Source organism: Pristis pectinata, chromosome 35 (genome assembly GCF_009764475.1).
Source record: "Pristis pectinata isolate sPriPec2 chromosome 35, sPriPec2.1.pri, whole genome shotgun sequence".
Lineage (NCBI taxonomy): Eukaryota > Metazoa > Chordata > Chondrichthyes > Rhinopristiformes > Pristidae > Pristis > Pristis pectinata.
The window spans coordinates 2,990,651-3,011,048 of NC_067439.1; the positions used below are offsets into that span (position 1 = coordinate 2,990,651).

A 20,398-nucleotide genomic window follows, 5' to 3' on the forward strand; every position below is an offset into this window, starting at 1 on the left:
AGGAGTTCACTGTGATGAAGCCATGATACTTGCCACACCTGGAAGTCAAAAGAATAGCACACATCAGCACCACATTCTCAATATGAATTTGAAAAACACACATCTCAAAGGCTATCACCCGCCTTCACTTGGGGCATAATTTACTCACTGTCAAAATCTATCTTCTCCACAATATTTTTGGGTTTGATACTTTCTTCTTGGTTGCAAATAAAGATTTTGTCGGGTTCAGACTCAGTCCAGCCATACTTGCTCATCCAAGCTTGCAACTGGGAATCTGAAGATTACAGATTACAGAGGATGTAAAGAGACCACGGATTATTCATGAGGAAGACTGAGCCTTTCTTTCCAATTCCACGGTGAAATGTGTAACAATGAAGTACCGATGAGCTGTGAATTCACACTCCTCATCTACCTCAGACGCAGCCGTGAGCCAGTGGAGAAAGACTGAATGAAGGCCCTCAAGACTTTGAGCAGTCTCTTAAATGTCTACTAACTAGTGGAGGCCCAGGAACAAGCAGTTATTGATACCAGTTATTAAAAAAGGCACAGGGAGGACATTGTAAAATTAACAACTGCCTAATGGTGGATCATCATTACAAGGTCCTGGATTTAACTGTCATGTCTGTGTTGAGTTAGGATGACTTCAGCTTGGGTTGTACATAAGCACCATCTCAAGACCTTAGGCTGACAGAATAGAAACTGTACATGGTCCAAAAGCCACCTTCACTCTAGACTGCTGCATGGAACAGAGAGACTGTACTCGGCTGCAGGCTCAAAATTCATCCCAGGGATGTGGTATTAGTGGAAAGGCAGTAAACTTCTCCTCCCTCCTTACCCTGAGAAAGTTGAATGGAATCAAGTGCAAGGAGTCAGTTGAGAGTCAACTGCTGATATGTGGTGTACATGTAAAGCCACTTGTAGGTCAGATGGGCAAGGATGACATATTTCCTTCCCATCAAAACATACAATAATTAGGAGTTTTAATGATAATTCATTAGCCTTGTGGTAACTTTTACTAAAATATTTTTTTAAAATCTGAATTCAATTTCCCACTCTCTGAATCATTAGTTCAAACCTTGGATTATTAGTCCAGTAATAGCCCACCAAGCAACAGCACACCAATACCGACAGAGGACTCACACACTGGGAGTGAAATCCACCCGCTCACGAGAGATTGAAGGAGAGCACAAACCGAGTCCTACTTTGACTCCCAGCAGTTTTAATGCCGCAATCTCAGCTATATCCTTTAAATTTTTTTTTACAGGGAGCCAAGGTTTGCTTAAAGTCAGAGAAAGTGGCATCACACTTGAAGTCAGCCTAAACTCACCTTTTTTTTAAATGTAGAGCTATGAGCAGTGTACTGTATGGTAGGAAAGAGTAACATCACATGTAAATCCCGCAAGTTGAGTGTCTATTCACACAAAGTTACTGGTGTGGACAATATAGGCTGTTGCAACAGGATCTGTCAACAGGTCAGCAAGAACTACAGTAACATGGCTTTTTAAATGGAAATCCAAGGATCAAATTATTATTCAGGTCTGCTTTCAAGAATGGAGACTTTATCTATTATTGTATCTGGAAAAACAGATAGTTTCTTTCCTTTTCCGACCTCCAGAAGGCACTGATTCACCTTGGAATACAGCCCCATTATTACTATGCTCTGGTTACCAAGGTGCGGTAAAATGATTCAGGAACACAAAAAGCCAATAAGTGAGGAGAACACAATGAGCGGTTCACAACACTGGGCTCCTTATAAAGAATAAATTAATCAAGGACACCATGTGTTTGATTGTAAGTGAGGGAAGGAGTGAAAAGGAGACTATTTCTGATATAGTCACAATATATTGATTTGTATTTAAATTAAATTTAGTCTCAAAGCACTTATCTGTTGGGATTACAGTCTAGGACACGTACCCCCAGAGCCTACATTAACTCTTACCTGTCAGATCTCCTAACATTTCAGCCAGCAGCCACTTGTCTATCGTTTGATAGGTGATTCCAACAACATGACAGATAACTGTGGGAAGAGTTTCAATAAGTTAGAGCACACCCCTGATAGAACAATTTCAACAAGCGACTGGTTTCATCCTAGACAGATTACTTATGTCTACTGGAAGTACCAAATAATATCAAGTTCACTGGCCATGCTGCCAAAGTGCTTCCTTTATATATTAATTTAATACAAAATCATTGATCACAACAAATGATATCTGCTTCTTCTGCACAAATTTCCAGCTTCCTTTTTAAGAAAAGTTGCTTATTATCCTTCACAATCCAGATACTTGCAGTGAGTCACTGGAGGACCCTAGGGAGGGAGCAGCATTTCACTGTCTATAGAATAGGTACACAAGGCTGATGAGCTTTTGGGGCACCTTTCTGGTTGCTAAGGAAATGGTAGCAAAGTGCCTATTTGAATAGCGCTGATTGCTTTTAAAGCCAAGACTTCTCAGGGAATTGAGCCAACTATGCAGAGCTGGAATCACCAATCCATCAAACTAGGCAAGGAGAGGGCTCCCTTTTACAAAGCAGATGTGAATAGGCTGAGTTTTAACGATCTGGCAGAGTACACGGTCAGCTTTCAGCTTCCTGGGGTCCATACAATAACAATCGGATTCATTGAATTAATTAGGGTACAAACTCAAAATTCTGGGTTGATAATACCACATGATAAACACTGCGACTGCCTTGTGCTTAGGAACTTCAAACACAACTGCTAAATTTAATCAAATATATTTATAGTTCATTCATCTCCCTTAAATTATTCAGTTTTCTGAGCCAGCCAGAATACATTCTAGAATTGTGTTTTGCAGTTTTGGATACCCAAGAGCCTGTACAGTCTAGTCAGCAACAGATGCACAATAAAGGAAAAAAGCAAACTCCCACAGAAATGTGCAAGTTGGTGACATATAAAATTTGCACCATATGTTAAATAAACAGAGTAGCATCATTTACATCAAGGACAAATTCACCAGAGAATTGTCCTTCCAATACCTCACATTCAAAAATACACAAGCAGTTCCATTCTACATCACAACAGTGACTAGGCTCATCTCATTGGCTGTAAGGTGTTTTGGGGTGTGCCATTAAGGCAATATAGAAATCCAAAATTTCAAGTTGTGGACCAATGGGTCTTCTCCTACCTCCAAGTCAGAAGGTTCGAGGTTTATTGTGGTGTACAGACCAGAGCACAAAAATCCCAGTGCAGTCCTGAGTGAATGGTGTGCTACCTTTCAGATGAGATGTTACACCAAGGTCTCTAGTGCCCACTTATTTGGACATAAAGGTTCATAAGGATTATTTTAACATAAAAAAGCAGGGAATTCTCCTCAGTGTACTGGAGCCAGTGTTAATCCTCATTCATTATTGAAACAGATCATCTAGTTATAATCATAGTGGAGCTTGTGGGAGCTTACTGTGTATTAATTGGTGCCCACATTCCCTACATCACACCAATGTCGACTTTTTAAAGAGTCCTTCACTGGCTGTAAAACAAATCTGAACATTCTGAAATTGCTGTGAAAGGTGGTGTATAAACTCAATGCTCTTCCCCCCTCCTCCCCCACCTCTTCTGCTGCCAGAACACATCAGGTAGCACCTCTAGTGAAAAATTAAGGAATATTTCACATAAAAGCCACTTAGTGTGAACTTATTCTCCAAACAGATACAAGTCTGTACACAAATCTGAAGTTTGTGTTATGTGAATGCTCTATCCAGAAACATTACTTTATCTTATTATGCAGTTATGGTTTCTAAGTCAATTTTTAACATTAAAAAATCCTACATCATCAGTTAAAAGGAAGAATCCCTTTGTACACAGGTCCGATGATGGTTGAGGATCATATCTCTCTAGTAAAGAGTTAAGCTCCTGTGAAACACATTGGGATCTTAAACTCCTGTGTAGTTACGTTGTTTCACCATATCCTCGACACCCAAGATCAACAACACAGGTAACCTACTAGTTTTAAATTCAACCTAGCAGTATCTGGGATACATGACACTGTCTGCCAGATCTCCTCCCTTGCACAGCTCCCTTCCCTCTCCTGCATTTAACAGAAAAAAACCCCAAGGATTTTGTTGTTCATGACTCATACTCACATTTACGCACAGAATCTTCAAAACTTGTTATTCCATCAATTAGCTCAGCATTTTCCTCGAGATTTCGCTGGATGGGGAAGAAAGATAAATTAGTCACAGAGGATAGATTCATATAACACAGAAAGAGGCCCTTCAGCCCATTGAGTCCATGCAGACCATCAAGCACTTTATTGTCTCCCCACTCTCATTAATTCCCCTCAAATTCTACCACTCACCTACACATTAGGAACAATTCAGTGGCCAATTAACCTATCAACCTCAAAATACAGAGCAAAACATACACCCCAACTATTTACTGGCCTCTTGATTTCCATGAAAACAATACCACAGTCAAAACACATTTTCACAGCACCTTCAAGCTAGCAAGCATTCTAAAGTACATCAGAAGAGTATTACAAAATAGAAGTTTGCACCGTGGAGTTTTGGAACTGGGCTAAGGAGCCCCAAAGGAGCAAAGAGAAGCATAGGGGTAGAAGGAGGTTATTCCAGAATTTAGTGATTAGACAGTTGAAGGCACAACCACCAGTGGTGAAGCAATTAAGTTTGTGATTTTTTTTCCATTTATTCAATCCTGAGATGTGGTCACTGGTAACAGAGTCACTATTATCCACACCTAACTGTTTCCTTGGTTCAGGGACAACTAAGAGTCAACCACACTGGTTGGTCTGGAGCCACATATAATCTGGGCCAACAAGGACAGCAGACTTGCTTCCCTGAAACCAGATGGGTTTCTATGACAAACCTGTCAATTTATGGTCATTGTTACTGAGACTTCCTTTATTTTTCCATACAATTCAAGATTTATTTACTTGAATTTAAATTCCTCAGCTGCTCTGGTAGATTTTGAATTTCATGTCTCTGAATCAACAGCCCAGAAACTGAACCAGCAATCTACAGAGGACAGAGCTGGAGCAAGTTCAGAGATTTGGAGCATCATCTTTAAATGTGGACCCAACATATGATCATCTAAAAGGCTACAGAGAACGAGCCCGATGGTGAGATTAGACGGGATTATCTCCCTTGGTGAACATGGACACCATGGCCAAATACCTTCTGTGACAAACCTATAATTCCACAAAATAAAGGGACCCAGAGGGGCAAAGCCACGAAAAAGTTTGATGAGAAGGGCAAGGGGCTTAAAGTTGAGGTGCTGCTAAACAGAGAGTCAATACAGATCAGAAAGTGATGCATGAGAAGGACTTGGTATGAAATGTGGCCAAAAGACATGATGAGTTCAGGTTTATAGACAGAAGATCAGGTCAGACAATATGCCTGCAGTAAGGTCTGACAAAAATTTTGTTTAATGACCACATACAAACCAATGTACCTGCCTCCAAAAGCACACTGAGGACCACACCAAATGTATGTACATTATGGCCCAAATCATTTATAAAGCTGAGGCTGACTGATGACAAGGAAATAAAAAGGGCAAGAAAGCCAGATAATTTCCATCCCACGTCCAATAACCTTGTCTGTGTACTTTATACCACCTAAACCCTTGGCTGCTACCACTGCACTTTATGGGCAGTCACTAGAGATGTGCTAATGATGCAATGAAACTACTCTGTGAACTTAATCAAAAAACTGCAGTTGACGTTCGATCGACCTCCCGTGCCAACAGTACAATGTTTGTACATTCTCTCTGTGACTGCGTGGGTTTCTTCAAGTGTTTTGGCTTCACCTCACATGTCAAAGCAGCACTGGTAGGTTAATGGGCCACTGTAGCTCACCGTTACTTACAGAGTTACAGGGAAATGCGATTACTCCCACAGGAGCTAACATGGACTCAATGGGCTGAATGGACTTCTGTGTTGTGACAAGATTTTGCTGCTAATTTCCACCCTGCTCTCACTTTCACATCCAGGCTGTTCCGAGTAATGAGTGGGTTCTGTTTTTATACACATCCGTTAATTGATTTTGTCCATAAGTTGGAAAATGCACAAAGATCACTTGACATGTAACCATTCCACCACAGGATTGTGATCAAAGGCAAAACAGACAACAAGACTAATAAAAGTAACTACTAATGAAAGTGGTGGTGGTGGGAAACAGTTCTGCCGTTTGCAGGAACGCACACAAGTACATCAGACTTTTGAAATGAAAAATATTATTGGAGCTTGTTGGTATGTATGGATGTCTAAAGTGAGAGCAGGGTGGAAATTAACAGCAAAATCTTGTCACAACACAGAAGTCCATTCAGCCCATTGAGTCCATGTTAGATCCTGTGGGAGTAATCGCATTTCCCTGTAACTCTGTAAGTAACGGTGAGCTACAGTGGCCCATTAACCTACCAGTGCTGCTTTGACATGTGAGGTGAAGCCAAAACACTTGAAGAAACCCACGCAGTCACAGAGAGAATGTACAAACATTGTACTGTTGGTACGGGAGGTCGATCGAACGTCAACTGCAGACGTCAGGCACTCAAAACCTGGGGACAGCATATAGTCCATTTGTGACTCCTCCTTTCCCCTTCCCCATTTCAGGGGACAAATGAGCGACCAATACCCACTACAAGCTACTGCTATCTCAACTACACCCTATATGCCATTCAATTGTAGCATTAACTCAGGTTTTCACTCTCAACAGATGCTGTATTTGCAGCTTTCTCTTTAGTTTCAAATTTCAGCAAGTGCTATGTTCTGCATCTCACTGCCCCAGCATGGTCTTTTGTTTTTTCCCTCTCCCCTTGTCCTAACTGCGCTAATTCATCCTTTAATTAAAAGCAATGTGTCATTTGGACAACTGTGGTCTTCACTCTGTCACAGATATAGATAGAAGGGCAAGTTGTGATGAGGATATGTGAATCTGCAGCAGGATATAGATAGACTAAGTGAGTGGGTGAAAACTTGGCAAACGGAGTTTAATGTGGGGAAGTGTGATGACATGCATTTCAGTGAGAGAGATCAAAGGCAAATTATCTAAATGGATAAAAACTGCAAACGAGTACAGAGAAACCAAGGTGTTCTTGTGCATAAATCACATATAGTTAGCAGGCAAGAGCCAGAAGTAGATAGAGGGTAAATTGCTTACTGCCTTTATTGCAAAGGGATTGGAGTTTAGAAATAGGGAAGTTTTGTTAGAATTGTACAGGGTGTTGGTGAGGGCACACCTGGAGAACTGGGCACAGTCTTGGTCCCCTTACCCAAGAAAGGATACAACAGCACTGGAGGCAGTCCAAAGAGATTCACCAGGGTAATTCCTGGGATTAGTGGATTGTCCAATCAAGAGATGCTAAATAGATTGGGTCTGTATTATTCGGAGTTTGGAAGAATGAGAGGGGTTGTTATTGAAATACATAAGATCCAAGGAGACACGACAGGGTAGATGTTGAGATGTTTATACTAATGGGAGAACATCAGCCATGTCCCCTTATTTTCAAGCTAAGGGACTGGTTATTTAAAACTGAGCCACATAGAGATTTCTTCTGTAGGTGACAAATCTCTGGAATTCTCTGCTTCAGGGAGGTGTGGAGTCTAGCTCATTAGAAATTCTTAAAGTGGAGGTAGATAAATTTTTGACAGATTGGGAATTGGAGGTTATGAGGATCTGGCTCAGAGACAGTATTGAGGCCCAGGGTAAATGTGTCATGATCATAATGAACAGCAGGACAGCCTTGAGGGGTGTTCCTTATTGTCCGGTATTCCCAATGTTCTCCCTGCCCCTCCCAGCACCTCAAAACACACTTGGATTTTTTTCACTTTTCCAGTTCTGATAAGAATCATTAATTTGAAACATAAACTCTGCTCCACTCTCCACAGATGCTGACTGACAGGTGAGTATGCTCCATCAACTTCCTTCCCTCTGCAGGAAACCACAGCGCAAGGATGTGATGGAAAGATTGCTGGGAACCTGTAGACACAAAACTGCTTGTATTCCAGTGCACGTCCATCAAACTGAATTCAATGAAGTTATGCATTGCCAGCACAGATTTGAGGGTTGCTCAAGTTTCACACACTAACAATAAAGTACATTTACCTGAGAATCTCTAACATAGATATAAATCCAAAGGAACCTTACTCACCCAGAAGTCTTGGAAATGGCAGGTCTCTAAGAGGTCACCTAGATTCAGAATTTGTTGGATTGGCCGCTCCTCCTGCTGCAGACATTTGGTTAAGGAAGGCTTGTCTCAATACTTTCAGCAGGGCTCTGCCCAAGCTTCAGAGATGAAACATACAACATCTGTTGCTTCCACTGGCCGTGTTTATCGCAAGTAACCTTCTGTATCAGGTAAATCTAACTAACTATTCAACAGCATCACAAGATCAGTCAGGCAGGCACATTAACTGCTCTGGTTTTAATGGGACGTTGTGGCCATTTTGTTAACTCCATGCTGTACTTAATGATTTATAATTTCCAGAAAACATCTGGAAGTCCCAGAATAACCCATCTCCCAGCAGTCTCTCTTTGCTGGGGGATGGTTTCTGACATTAATAAGAACCCAACTGGATATCAATTTTTCCAGAGGTTCACAGCATGTTGAGACCCATTTAATGGCTCCTGAAATAATGTTTTTTTTATTAATTCACTGATTATGGCCAATAGTAGCGAGGCCACCATTTCTTGCACTTAAAAGCAAACTGCATTGGTGTAGGTCACAGACAGGCCAGACCAAGCAGAGACAGCAGATCATCTTCCCTGATGGACATTAGTGAGGTTGATGTTGTCCTCACAGCCACTAGTATTAACGCTTTTGATTATGTTTTGAAGATATATTTTATTAATTTAATCCAAATCCCCCTGCTGTCCCGGTGGAATTTGAATCCCTATCCTCACCTATTTCAGACCCTATGTTATTAGTATTCTAACAGAACAGTTATGTTACCACACCCCAAGTAAATTACATTAACACCAAGGTAACCACTCTTACCTGTAGCAGGTACAGCAGCACGAAACACGTGATTTTTCAGTGCCATTAATTTCTCCAAAACATAATGCTTTATTTAATATAGTGCAAACTTCTTTGAGTTCCTTCTTTAGACTCAGAGTCTAAAACAGACAAATTATTTGCTTAATTTCTCTGGCATTTTGCCATTCACCAACATAATTACACCCATTTCAGATCAGAAATGGCTACAACGCTGCAGGCACCTTAATTATAGGGATCACAAAAAGCCATTCCTGAGAGTCCTTCTATTATAATAACACCACACTGATTTATGGGGGAAACAAACACACAATTGAAACCAAGTCAAACACGTTTTTTGTTCTTTTCATGTGCATTTTCTAAACAACCAAGGATCAAAACATGTAATGCAGGACAACCTCTCTGTCCCTCACCCTGAAATAAAAGAAATCAAGGACCAAAGTGATAATCAAGGGGAGGCAAGCAACTCTATGTTTTCATGATGGCACAGAAATAATTCTTGAAAATTGGGTTATTACATCCCAGATCCCCACCCACCCCCCGACCCTAGATGAAAACCCTACAATGCACAGAACTGGGTAACCCCATAATAAGCAGCCTTTTGGGTAAGGATACATGTGTCTGGTCGATCATACACTTACAGAGTGTGAAGTCTGTGTGTGGCAGGTTAGTCAATGCTTTTAGCAAGATCTGTGCAGTTACAGTAGTCTGGAAAAAAGCGGGATTGAACTGATACCTGCATGGAAAAAAAAGCAAATGGTTTACTGCAACGACCATCTTTTTCTTTAAATTCAAAGACACTTCCACCTCAGCTAAGCTTCTTGTGTTGCGGTTCATTTTTTAAAAATATATATATATATTCACTTCCGTGAACTGGACGTTATTGCCCATCCCTTATTACCCACGAAGTGATGAGGAGCTGCCTTCCTCAGCCTCAGCAATCTTTCTTATGAAGGTGCTCACGCAGTGCTGGTGGACACAGAGACTCAGCAACACTGAAGGATGGCCATACATTTCCAAGTCAGGATGGAGGGCAACCTGCAGGTGGTGAAGTACCCACGCACCTGCTGTCCTTATCCGTCTAGACCGCAGGTTTGCCCGGTGCTGTAGGGTTTTCTGGACTACTAACTGCAGTGCATTTTGTGGATAGTATGCACTCCAGCCTCTGTGCACTGGCAGTGGAGGGAATGAACGTTTCGGGTGGCTCATGGACTCCCAATTAAACGGGCTGCTTTGTTCTGGATGGTGTCAAGCTTTCTGTGCACTGCACCCATCCAGACAAGTGGAGAGCACTCCATCATCATGCTAATTTGCACTTTGTAGGTGGGAGAATGCATTGGGGCATCAGGTGGTGAGCCACAGGATACCACGGTGGCTGGTCCAGCTGAGTTATGCTGACTCCACAAACATAGATGGTGGGGATCTCTGGTGGTTATGCCACTAAACGTCAAGGGTAACTGGTCAGTCTCTCTTATTAGAGATGGTTATTGCTTGGCATTTGTGTGGTGTGAATGTTACTGGCCACTTATCAATCCATGTGTTGTCTGCAGCATGTGGGCACGGACTGCTTCACTTGCTGAGTTGCAAATAGAACTGAACTTTGTGCAATCATCTGCAAACATCCCTTCTTCCTGGGAACTCCTGCAGCAATGTTCTGGGTCTAGGATAATTAATCCCCAACAACCACAACCATTTGTGCAAGCTATGACTTCAAGCACTGCAGTGTTTTTCTCAATGCCCACTGATTTCAGTTTTACCAGAGCATCTCGATGCCACACTCAGTGAAATGCTGCCTTCGCATCACTCTCACCTCACCTCCACATTTAGACCAAGTCTACAACGAGCTGAGTGGCCTTGGTGAAAAACAAACGGAGCGTCAACGAGGTGGTTATGGTGAGTATTGTTGGTGACAGTTTCCATCACATTGCTGATAATTGAGCATCGACTGATTGAGCAGCAATTATCCAAATTAGAATGTTCCTGCTTATTGTGAACAGGACGGACCTAGGCAATTTTCCCGATCGCCAGCTAGATGCAAATGTTGCATCAGTACTGGAACAGTTTGATTAGAGGCACGGCAGCTATAGAATGCAGAACTCAGTAGTACGGCTGATTGGTTATCTCCTCCCATAGCCTTTGCTGTATTCAGTGCTCTTGACCTTTTCTTAACATCACGGAGTGGATCGAGTTGGTGCAGTTATAGAGTGCCTTTGAAACAATATGACTTTTCAAGGCACTTTACAGGAACATTAACTGAAAGTGAAGCCCAGCCACACAGGCGACCAAAAGCTGAATCAAAGAAGTGGTTTTGGAGGAAAGAGGAGGGAGAAAGAACAGTTTAGGATGGAAATTCCAGAATTTCTGGCCTTGGAATTTGAAGACGTGGCTACTAATCCAGCAACAATTAAATTAAGGGTGAACAAGAGGCCAAACTGTGGCAGTGTAAAAATTTCACAGTGTTATAGGAATGGAGTTTATTACAGAGCAAAGGAGACCATCGAGCATTTATAAAAATTATGGTGTTTTTTTTTTAACTAGTAGCCTATAAGTCAGCAAACACAGGGGTTTTGGGTGAGCAAGTTAGGAAATGGCAGCAGATCACAACACCAAGTCAGCCATTTCCAAACATCAACTTTATAGCAAGTACACAAGGTATGTGAAGGATTTTCTACTGACAGGTGATTTAATAACCAGATGAGACAAACTTAAGAGAACTAACAACAGAAAGGGATGAGAATATTTTACGCAGCAAATATTTCAACAAGGACTGCATAGCTGTAGATATTCTATAGTATAGAATGCCAGAGGAACAAACTCAGACTGGAAGACTTACAAACCCCAAGAGCATATATGGTGAGATCAGAAGGCAAACAAACTTTGCATAAAAAGTAGATGTAAATATAAAATAAAATAGGAGAAATAGCTCCTCAATAGATTTGGCGCAAAGTGCTGCCTTGAATGAAACTGAGCTACAAACATCTGACTTTGGCTAAACCAGCCATAGCTACCATTCATGGTGAGGTATTAGAGTGTAAAGATGGACTGTATTTCAATAGATCAGTATTATTAGAAAAGAGAAAAATGTTATAGGAAAACACCCACGTTTTACAATTACACCCTACAAAAGCAAGATACTACAGACACCAGAAATTCAAGATAAAAACTCAAAAATGTTGGAAAATATTCAGCAGGCAGCTACTTGAAGAGAATAAATAATGCTTCAAGTCATTGACAAATTTATGAAAAAGTTATACTTACAGTTTAAGAACGGCCAGATTGGCTTCCAGATCATAAGCATTCTCCCTGGCCTGAGTCTCCACATATCGTTCTAAAGTTGACAGATTCTCAGGATTATACCTGTAGGAGAAGTCACAGAATTAGACACACTGTCTTTTCACAGTAATCAATAGAACTGGGTGAATAATCTTAAACACAGAAATCAAGTCCCACTAGTGCAGTTTGAGGATTTGAATCGCATTAAAAAATCAGGGTGTCCAGGATGTGTCGGAGCATCGTAACCCCAAATGGTTCCTTTAGATTTGATGCTTAATTTCCAACTTCTGTCGGTTTTATTACAAGGAAGACACGCCAGCTTTACTTTCTTAGGAGGTTCAACTTGTCACTGAACACTCTAACAAACCTCCACAGACATACTGTTGAAAGTATCCTGACCAGTCTCATCATGATCTGGTACAGCAATTCAAATGCACCGGAACGCAAGAAGCTGCAGAGAGTAGTGGACTCCACACAAAATATCATAGGCACATCCCTCCCCACCATTGGTAGTATCGGCAGGAGGCGCTGACTCAAGAAGGCAACATCCATCATCAAAGATCCTCACCATCCAGGCCGTGCCATCTTCTCGCAGCTTCCATTGGGCAGGAGGTACAGAAGCCTGAAGTCCCACACCACCAGGTTCAGGAACAGCTACTTCCCTTCAACTATTCCGTTCTTGAACCAACCTACACAACCCTCATCACTAGAGATTAGCAACACTATGACCACTTTGCACTACAATGGACACTTTATTGCTCTAATTGTGTTCTTTCTCATAAAAATTGTGTATAATTTATGTTTTTCTTGTGAATGCTGCTTATCTGATGCCCTGTGCCCGTGATGCTGCTGCAAGTAAGTTTTTCATTGCACCTGTGCACACATGGACTTGTGCATCGGACAGTAAACTTGACTTTGCCTTTGATGACTTCAGGTCAAGACCATCCATCTTCTCAGATCACAGGGATATTAAATAAATATTAGGCAGTAACCCAAAGTACTACAGGTAACCTGTTTTCAGTGAGGTTGACTGAGTACTGTGTAGAACAGCCCCTAATTTCCTTCAACACTTACAACTTTAAATGGTCATGAGAACAGAGAGAAATTTGTCCTAAGGTTGGATGCAGTGATATTCACCCAGTAGCTTGAATTGAGGCTGAATCCTTGAGCCTCCTGCCCTCGATGATCCACCCTCCCCCCAGTTCCTCCCACTACCCCCTTCCCTCCTCCCTGAGACTTGGTTTCCCCCCCTCCCTCCACCCACCCCTGCCTCCTGGTTCTCCCCACCCCCCCACAACCCGGTCCCTCTTCTCTCCCTCCACCCCCTCCCTCCCCCACCTACAACCCAGTTCCCTCCCCCCTCCCCCTCTCACCCCTTCCCTTCTCTCCCTCCCTCCCTTCCCACAACCTGTTCCCTCCCCCCTCCCCCTCTCACCCCTTCCCTTCTCTCCCTCCCTCCCTTCCCACAACCGTTCCCTCCCCCTCCCCTCCCTCTCTCACCCCTTCCCTTCCCTTCCTCCCCTCCCTTCCCACAACCGTTCCCCCCCTCCCCTCCCCCCCTTCCCTCCCCCCTCCCCTTCCCTCCCCCCTCCGTCCCCCTTCCCTCCCCCCCTCCCTCCCTCCCCCCTTCCCCTCCCCTTCCTCCCCTCCCTTTCCCACAACCGTTCCCCCCTTCCCTTCCCCCTCCCCTCCCTTCCCTTCCCCCCTCCCCTCCCTTCCCCCTCCCCTCCCCTCCCCCCTCCCCTCCCCTCCCCTCCCCCCTCCCCTTGCCCTCCCCTCCCCCCCTCCCTTCCCCCCCTCCCTTCCACCCCTCCTCCTCCCCTCCCCCCCTCCCTCCCTCCCCCTCCCTCCCTCCCCCCCTCCCTCCCCTCACCCCTCCCTTCCCCCCCCTCCCTCCCCTCCTCCCTTCCCCCCCTCCCTCCCCTCCTCCCTTCCCCCCTCCCTCCCCTCCTCCCTTCCCCCCCTCCCTCCCCTCCTCCCTCCTCCCTTCCCCCCCTCCCTCCCCTCCTCCTTCCCCCCCTCCCTTCCCCTCGCCCCTCCCCTCACCCCTCCCTCCCCCCACCCCTCCCCTCCTCCCTTCCCCCCCTCCCTCCCCTCGCCCCTCCCCTCACCCCTCCCTCCCCCCACCCCTCCCCTCCTCCCTTCCCTCCCTCCCCTCACCCCTCCCTCCCCCTCCCCTCCCCTCACCCCTCCCTCCCCTCACCCCTCCCCTCACCCCTCCCCCCCCTCCCCTCACCCCTCCCTCCCTCCCCTCACCCCTCCCCCCCTCCCTTCCCCCCTCCCTCCCCCCCTTCCCTCCCTCCCTCCCCTCACTCCCTTCCCCCCTCCCTTCCCTCCCCTCACCCCTCCCTCCCCTCCCCTCCCTTCCCTTCCCCCCTCCCCTCCCCCCTCCCCTCCCCTCCCCTCCCCCCTCCCCCCTCCCCTCCCCTCCCTTCCCTTCCCTTCCCCCCCCTCCCCTCCCCCCCCTCCCCTCCCCTCCCCCCCCTCCCCTCCCCTCCCCTCCTTCCTTCCCGCGACCCGGTTCCCATCAGGTGACCCGCCGCCGCACTCACCGGTCGATGCCTTTCAGCAGCTTCCCCACATTGGCCCGCATCTGCTCGATGGCGCTCATGGCTGCACTCGCGGTGTGGCGCCGCGGGGGGACGAGGACCCGACGCCCAGGCTCCGCTCCGGCGGACAGGCCTCCGCACGCGGCTCCGTCAGAAGGTCAAAGGACCAAACATCCAGTGGGCATGCGCGGTGCCGGCTGCCGGGCCCCGACGGCGGGTTTAATGCGCATGCGCAATCCTGCTTGGCCCAAAGCTTGCAAATGAAAAGGCAAAGTTTGTGGGAATTTTACCCCTGGGCTGTCCCATCACCAAAGGTATCCTGAAACTACGTGCTGCCTCTGGTTTAGATTCCCCAGAAGATTCCTGTTAACTTGAAAATTTCAATCAAATCTGCCTCTAGACCAATAACTAGAGATTACAAATAACAACTTTTAAAAGACACTTGGACAGGTACATCGATAGGAAACGTTTTGATGGCTATGGGCCAAACAATTTGAAATTTGGGAGCCTTGTGTCATTCTGTATTCCCTCCAACGCAATATATCGTTCCTAAAGCATTGTTTCCAGAACAGCTCAGAATACTCCATTAAAATGTTCTATCCCACTGTTATCAAACTCTTGAATGAACCTCTCACAGTGCAGCTTATTGTCTACCTGCACTGCACTTTCTCTGTAACTGCAATGCTATATTCTGCATTCTGTTTTTACCAGCTCGATGTACTTATGTATGGAATGATCCAGAACATAGAACACTACAGCACAGTACAGGCCCTTTGGCCCACAATGTTGTGCCGACATTTTATCCTGCTCTAAGATCCATCTAACCCTTCCCTCCCACATAGCCCCCTATTTTTCTAACATTCATGTGTCTATCTAAGAGTCTCTTAAATGTCCCTAATGTATCTGCCCCCACAACCTCTGCAGGCAGTGAATTCCACACACCCACCACTCTCTGTGTAAAAAAATACCCCTGACATCCCCCTTATATCTTCCTCCAATCACCTTAAAATTATGTATCCTCATGTTAGCCATTGTCGCCCTGGAAAAAAGTCTCTGACTGTCCACTTGATCTATGCCTCTTATCATCTTGTACACCTCTATCAAGTCACCTCTCATCCTTCTTCTTCCAAAGAGAAAAGCCCTAGCTCACTCAACCTATCCTCATAAGACATGTGAGGTTATTCACTTTGGAAGAAAGAATGAAAAAGTAAATGATTATTTAAATGGAATGAGACTATGAAATGTGTGGTTAAAAAAACGATCTGGGGGTCCTAGTACGTGAAACCAAAAGAATCAGCATGCAGGTACAGGCAAGTAATTAGGACGGCTAAATGAACGCTGGCCTTTATTGCAAGGAGTATGGACTATAAAAGTAAGGATGTTTGATGCAACTTCACAGAGTCTGGTAAGACCTGGAGTACCTCACACACTTTTGGTCTCCGTGCATAGAAGATTTCCTAGGCTGATTTCTGGGATAACAGGGTGGATACAGAAAGACAAGAGACTGCAGATGTTGGAATCTGGAGAAACACACAAAATACTGGAGGAACTGAGTGGGTCAGGCAGCATCTGTGGAGGGACTGCAGATGCTGGATTTCTCCACGGATGCTGCCTGGCCTGCTGAGTTCCTCCAGCATCACAGTGTTTTTCATCTAGATTCCAGATTTCTCCACAGATGCTGCCTGGCCTGCTGAGTTCCTCCAGCATCACAGTGTTTTTCATCTGTGGAGGGAAATGGACAGTCGACATTTTCAGGTAGAGACCCTTCATCTTCAGTGGAGAAAAGGTGAATGGTCTCCAGATGAAAGGTCTTGACCCGAAATGTTGACTGTCCATTTCTCTCCTTAGATGCTCCCTGACCTGCTGAGTTCCTCCAGCATCTTGTGTGGATACTGAGAGGATGTTTCTCCTAGTAGGATATCTAGAACAAGAGGGCATAATTTCATAATAAGGGCTTGTCCATTGAAAATGGAGATGAGGAGGAATTTCTTCCCTCAGCGGGCAGACTTGTTGGAATTCTCTACCCTAGAGAGCTGGGCAGGCCAAGTCTTGAATATATTCAAGGTTGTGATGGACAGACATTTGAACGACAAAGGAGTTACAGGGTATCTAGACAGAAGACAGAGCTGGGAGAGGTGCTGAGGCCAATAGATCAGCCCTTATCTCAATGAATGGCAGAGCAGGGTCAAATTGGTCTGTTCCTGCACCTGCCTCTTATGTTTTCCCTTATGAAAACTTGAAGGAAGTAATCATTTGGAATATTTCCTATCTTTTTCTTGTTCTTGAGCTTATTTCATTGGTTTCAGCTTCTCTCTCACCGCCCTCTTACTCTTGTGGTACTTAAACATTGACATAAAATTATTCAATGCACAATTTCAACATGCACTTCTTCTGCAATTGCTTGCCCTAACCACAAGAAAGATAATTTAAAAATCAAAGTAGAAACGCCTGCATATGCAATATTTTTTTCTAATTTTCAACAACCAATGGTCTCCTTCTATGCTTTATCCTTCTCTAATCCTATACATAGGGGAAATAGCAAATTAAGCAATATTTTGGAATAAAGTCGATTTTAATCAATAAGTTTAATTGCTTTCATTTGTAATTCCCCACATGCATTCCAAAGCTGGGTATTGCTGATCTCTTGCTGTCTCAGGGAACTCCGGGAAACTCATTGAGCATGCGCAAACCGCGCAGTTGGTGGCGGTCACATGACAACATGCGGGTTTTGACGATAAGGAGTAAGCTTCATGTTAATTTAACTCACTGGCAACTCATCTTTTTTGTACTGCGCTGGGTAAAATCCAGCCTTTTTCCGTTTGTTTTTGCGCAAACTTTGCGTGATGCCCAGCATCTAAAATACACAGTGAATAATAATTGGCTGAAACGGTGCATAAATTAGCATGAATAAACCTTTGCACTTGAAATTCATTGAAAAATTGGATTAATGCTCAATGAAAGATGTTATCATATTTTATACTAGATTAGCACAATGGAGAATGAAAACATTCAACGAAAATAGACACACTATTACTTTGCACCTTTATCTTAATAGGTATCAGGATTTAGAGCTATAAATATTGCTCTCATTACTAATTGCGACGTGTTGTATGAAAGGAGAGAAGGTTAGCACTCCCCTTGATAAGGATGGAAGGGGCCCTAGTGGCCTTACAACACACAAATGGTTAAGGCATTGCCATCTACTTAGTGGCATCTAACCATGTTTTTTTCACCACCAAAGGCAAAAATACCTTCCCTTTTTTGTATCATTCATTCCTGCAGTTTTAGGAATCAACAGATTGCACTTATCTGCACTTAAGCAGTTAAAGTAAAAAGAGGAAGTACTGTGAATACTCAGATCACTCTGCAGCTATGGAGACATTTTTCAGGTCAAAAACCTTTCACCAAATAAATACAGTTAGGACCTAAAACAGCTGGTGCAGAGTATCTTATAAATGGAAAAGACCTAGAAACAGTGAAAAACCAAAGTAACTTTGGGATCTTTAAGATGTGATAGACAGGTATAGACTCAAAAATATTATTGGAATTCTATTGAGATATCTTAGAAAAAGGGCTGGAGAAGCTATTGGACATTTGAACAAAGCTATTCCAGGAGCACTATTGAGAAATTCTGGGCACCACACCTTCAGAGAGAGTGAAGAGTAGGTTTACCAGAGTTAAACTATCAGAAAGTGGAACCATATTCCCTGGAGTTTAAGTGGTTAACTGGTGATTCAATAAAGTTCTCAAAAGGTAGGATATATTGAATGAAACTGTTTCTGTTGGTTTGGGAGTCTAGGACTAGGAGGCAGACATTAAGTATCAGAAACGTGCTTTTTGAGAAACACTTGTGTACACAAGAATTCACAGTGGGAATTTGACACTGTCAATTAATTTGAAATTTGAAATTGATGTATTTTTATTTATTAAGGAATGTGGGACAGAGGCAGGGATATGAGGCTAGGTCACAGATCAACCATGATTTCACTGAATGGTGGGGTATTAAGACTAACTCTTCTCTTCCTGGAACAACACACAAGGTGCTGGGGGAACTCAGTGGGTCAGGCAGCATCTAGTAGATGGTTGACGTTTTGCGTCGAGACCCTTCACCTGATGAAGGGTCCAGACGAAGGGTCTTGACCCGAAATGTCGACTGTCCATTTCCCTCCACAGATGCTGCCTGACCTGCTGAGTTCCTCCAGCACCTTCCTGTTCCAATGTTTCCAACAATAGATTATAAATACAGAAGAGCCAAGGACAGATTCAAGACATAATGTTGTGGCGTTGGGTTGGCAGGAAGTAAAACCATTGATAGGGTGTTCCTTGGATAGGAAAAAGAGTTCCCTTTAGCTGAAGGATTATGATGTGTTTGGAAGGATCACATACATGAGTAACAGCCACTTATAAGAAATCCAAAAATTATTGCATACATCATTTGTGAAAGTTAACATTTAATGGATGTAGATATTTAGATTCATGACTCTGGGAAAATGCTTTTGAAGGGATTTTACATTTGAGTGCTAGGTAGAATTAGTTTAAAACATCACGGTTAAACTAAAACAATTTAATAATTAAAATAAAAACTGCAGATGCCATAAATCTGATTTCTTTGACTTGGAATATCAATTCTGTTTCTCTTTCCATAGATTCTGCTGAGAGTTCTCAGCATTTTATGTTTATTTCTAGAAAATATATTTGTTATTTTTAGACATATTAGACGACGCTCTTCTGGTTTAATAGCTTGTACACTTGCCCCGTATTGCTATTACTGCCACCTGAATGAAAGTGGTTTCTAGAATTTCAAGCCTCACCTTCTGCACACGCGTCAGTGAATGAGGCTCGAGTTCCAGACCGAGATATTCTGACGCAGGCGGTGACAGAGCAGTCACATCTTGGGAGAGTAGGTGGAGACATTGAATGACTTATAACCAACACAGAACAGTACGGAGAGACGACAGAGCCGGCTGGTAGGATTGAAATCTTGTACATGTAATTCTTTGTGTTTTCCTTTGTTGCAACACTCGTGAAAATGCAACAAACTGAAATTGAAACAAGTGTTACTCCTGCGTTATTCGTTGTTTAAAAGGGTGCTGGTCGGGGGAAATGGACACGTTCCTTTAAAAAAAATGGTGTTTTGACACTGGTTCTGTTTTAATTGATATTTCTTCTTCTAGCTGGACATTAACGAGGAAAAGGAGAGAGAAGTCAGCCTTCCTATCGGTAGCATTTGATGCTTGTTTTCGGAGGAGCCTTGTGTTATTTCACTGACGCAGCTTGCAATCAATCCATGCAAGGCTGCTGATGCTGTATCTATTGTCTATAGCATCCTCGGCTGGATCCGAAAGCAAACACGTAGCAAAACAAGACAGAAAACTGGTTAATAATGCATGTTTGATAAATCAGCAGCGACTGGGCTCCTCTTAAAAAAATAATTGTTCATATTGTGAAATATTCCATTAGTTATTACTGATAAACAATTATTTTTTTAATTCATCAATTTTTTTTAGACCTTAAGTCTGATTATACAACAGATTTTTTTTATCCAGGCAATACTATTTATTATTGAAGAAATTTTGTAATGTATTTAGTAACATCTCTCATTGTGTGGTTGATTTTT

At 43.5% G+C, this 20,398-nt stretch overlaps 2 protein-coding genes and 1 non-coding gene across 3 annotated transcripts in view; 2 read left to right on the forward strand and 1 right to left on the reverse strand.

The window, feature by feature from the left end:
* Positions 1 to 14,939, reverse strand: eif3k (eukaryotic translation initiation factor 3, subunit K). The gene is made up of 8 exons (XM_052044184.1): positions 14,785 to 14,939; positions 12,218 to 12,316; positions 9,575 to 9,695; positions 8,117 to 8,191; positions 4,096 to 4,162; positions 1,940 to 2,017; positions 149 to 274; positions 1 to 38 (listed from the first exon to the last, which is right to left on the reverse strand). The coding sequence occupies exons 1-8, from the start codon at positions 14,841 to 14,843 to the stop codon at positions 7 to 9; spliced, it is 657 nt and encodes a 218-aa protein (XP_051900144.1). The 5' UTR covers positions 14,844 to 14,939; the 3' UTR covers positions 1 to 6.
* A 2,945-nt stretch (positions 14,940 to 17,884) lies between these two features.
* On the forward strand, positions 17,885 to 18,011 carry LOC127586464 (U6atac minor spliceosomal RNA). Its single transcript, XR_007958693.1, has one exon. It is a non-coding gene; the product is annotated as a U6atac minor spliceosomal RNA (small nuclear RNA).
* Positions 18,012 to 19,656: 1,645 nt separating this feature from the next.
* LOC127586401 (CAP-Gly domain-containing linker protein 3-like) overlaps positions 19,657 to 20,398 on the forward strand; it is a 48,149-nt gene continuing 47,407 nt past the window's right edge. Inside the window, 1 exon segment of the mRNA XM_052044326.1 lies at positions 19,657 to 19,748. Within this exon segment, the coding sequence (XP_051900286.1) occupies positions 19,699 to 19,748 (50 nt within the window). The 5' untranslated portion in view covers positions 19,657 to 19,698.

What these genes read in the sequence shown, in the direction of transcription:
- eif3k (XM_052044184.1), bottom strand. Translation starts at nt 14,843, where the DNA reads ATGAGCGCCATCGAGCAGATGCGGGCCAATGTGGGGAAGCTGCTGAAA. An exon ending in CTGCTGAAAGGCATCGACCG is followed by an intron (nt 12,317 to 14,784) that starts GTGAGTGCGGCG and finishes CTTCTCCTACAG; the next exon opens with GTATAATCCTGAGAATCTGT. An exon ending in GTATGATCGACCAGACACAT is followed by an intron (nt 8,192 to 9,574) that starts GTATCCTTACCC and finishes AAATGTCTGCAG; the next exon opens with CAGGAGGAGCGGCCAATCCA.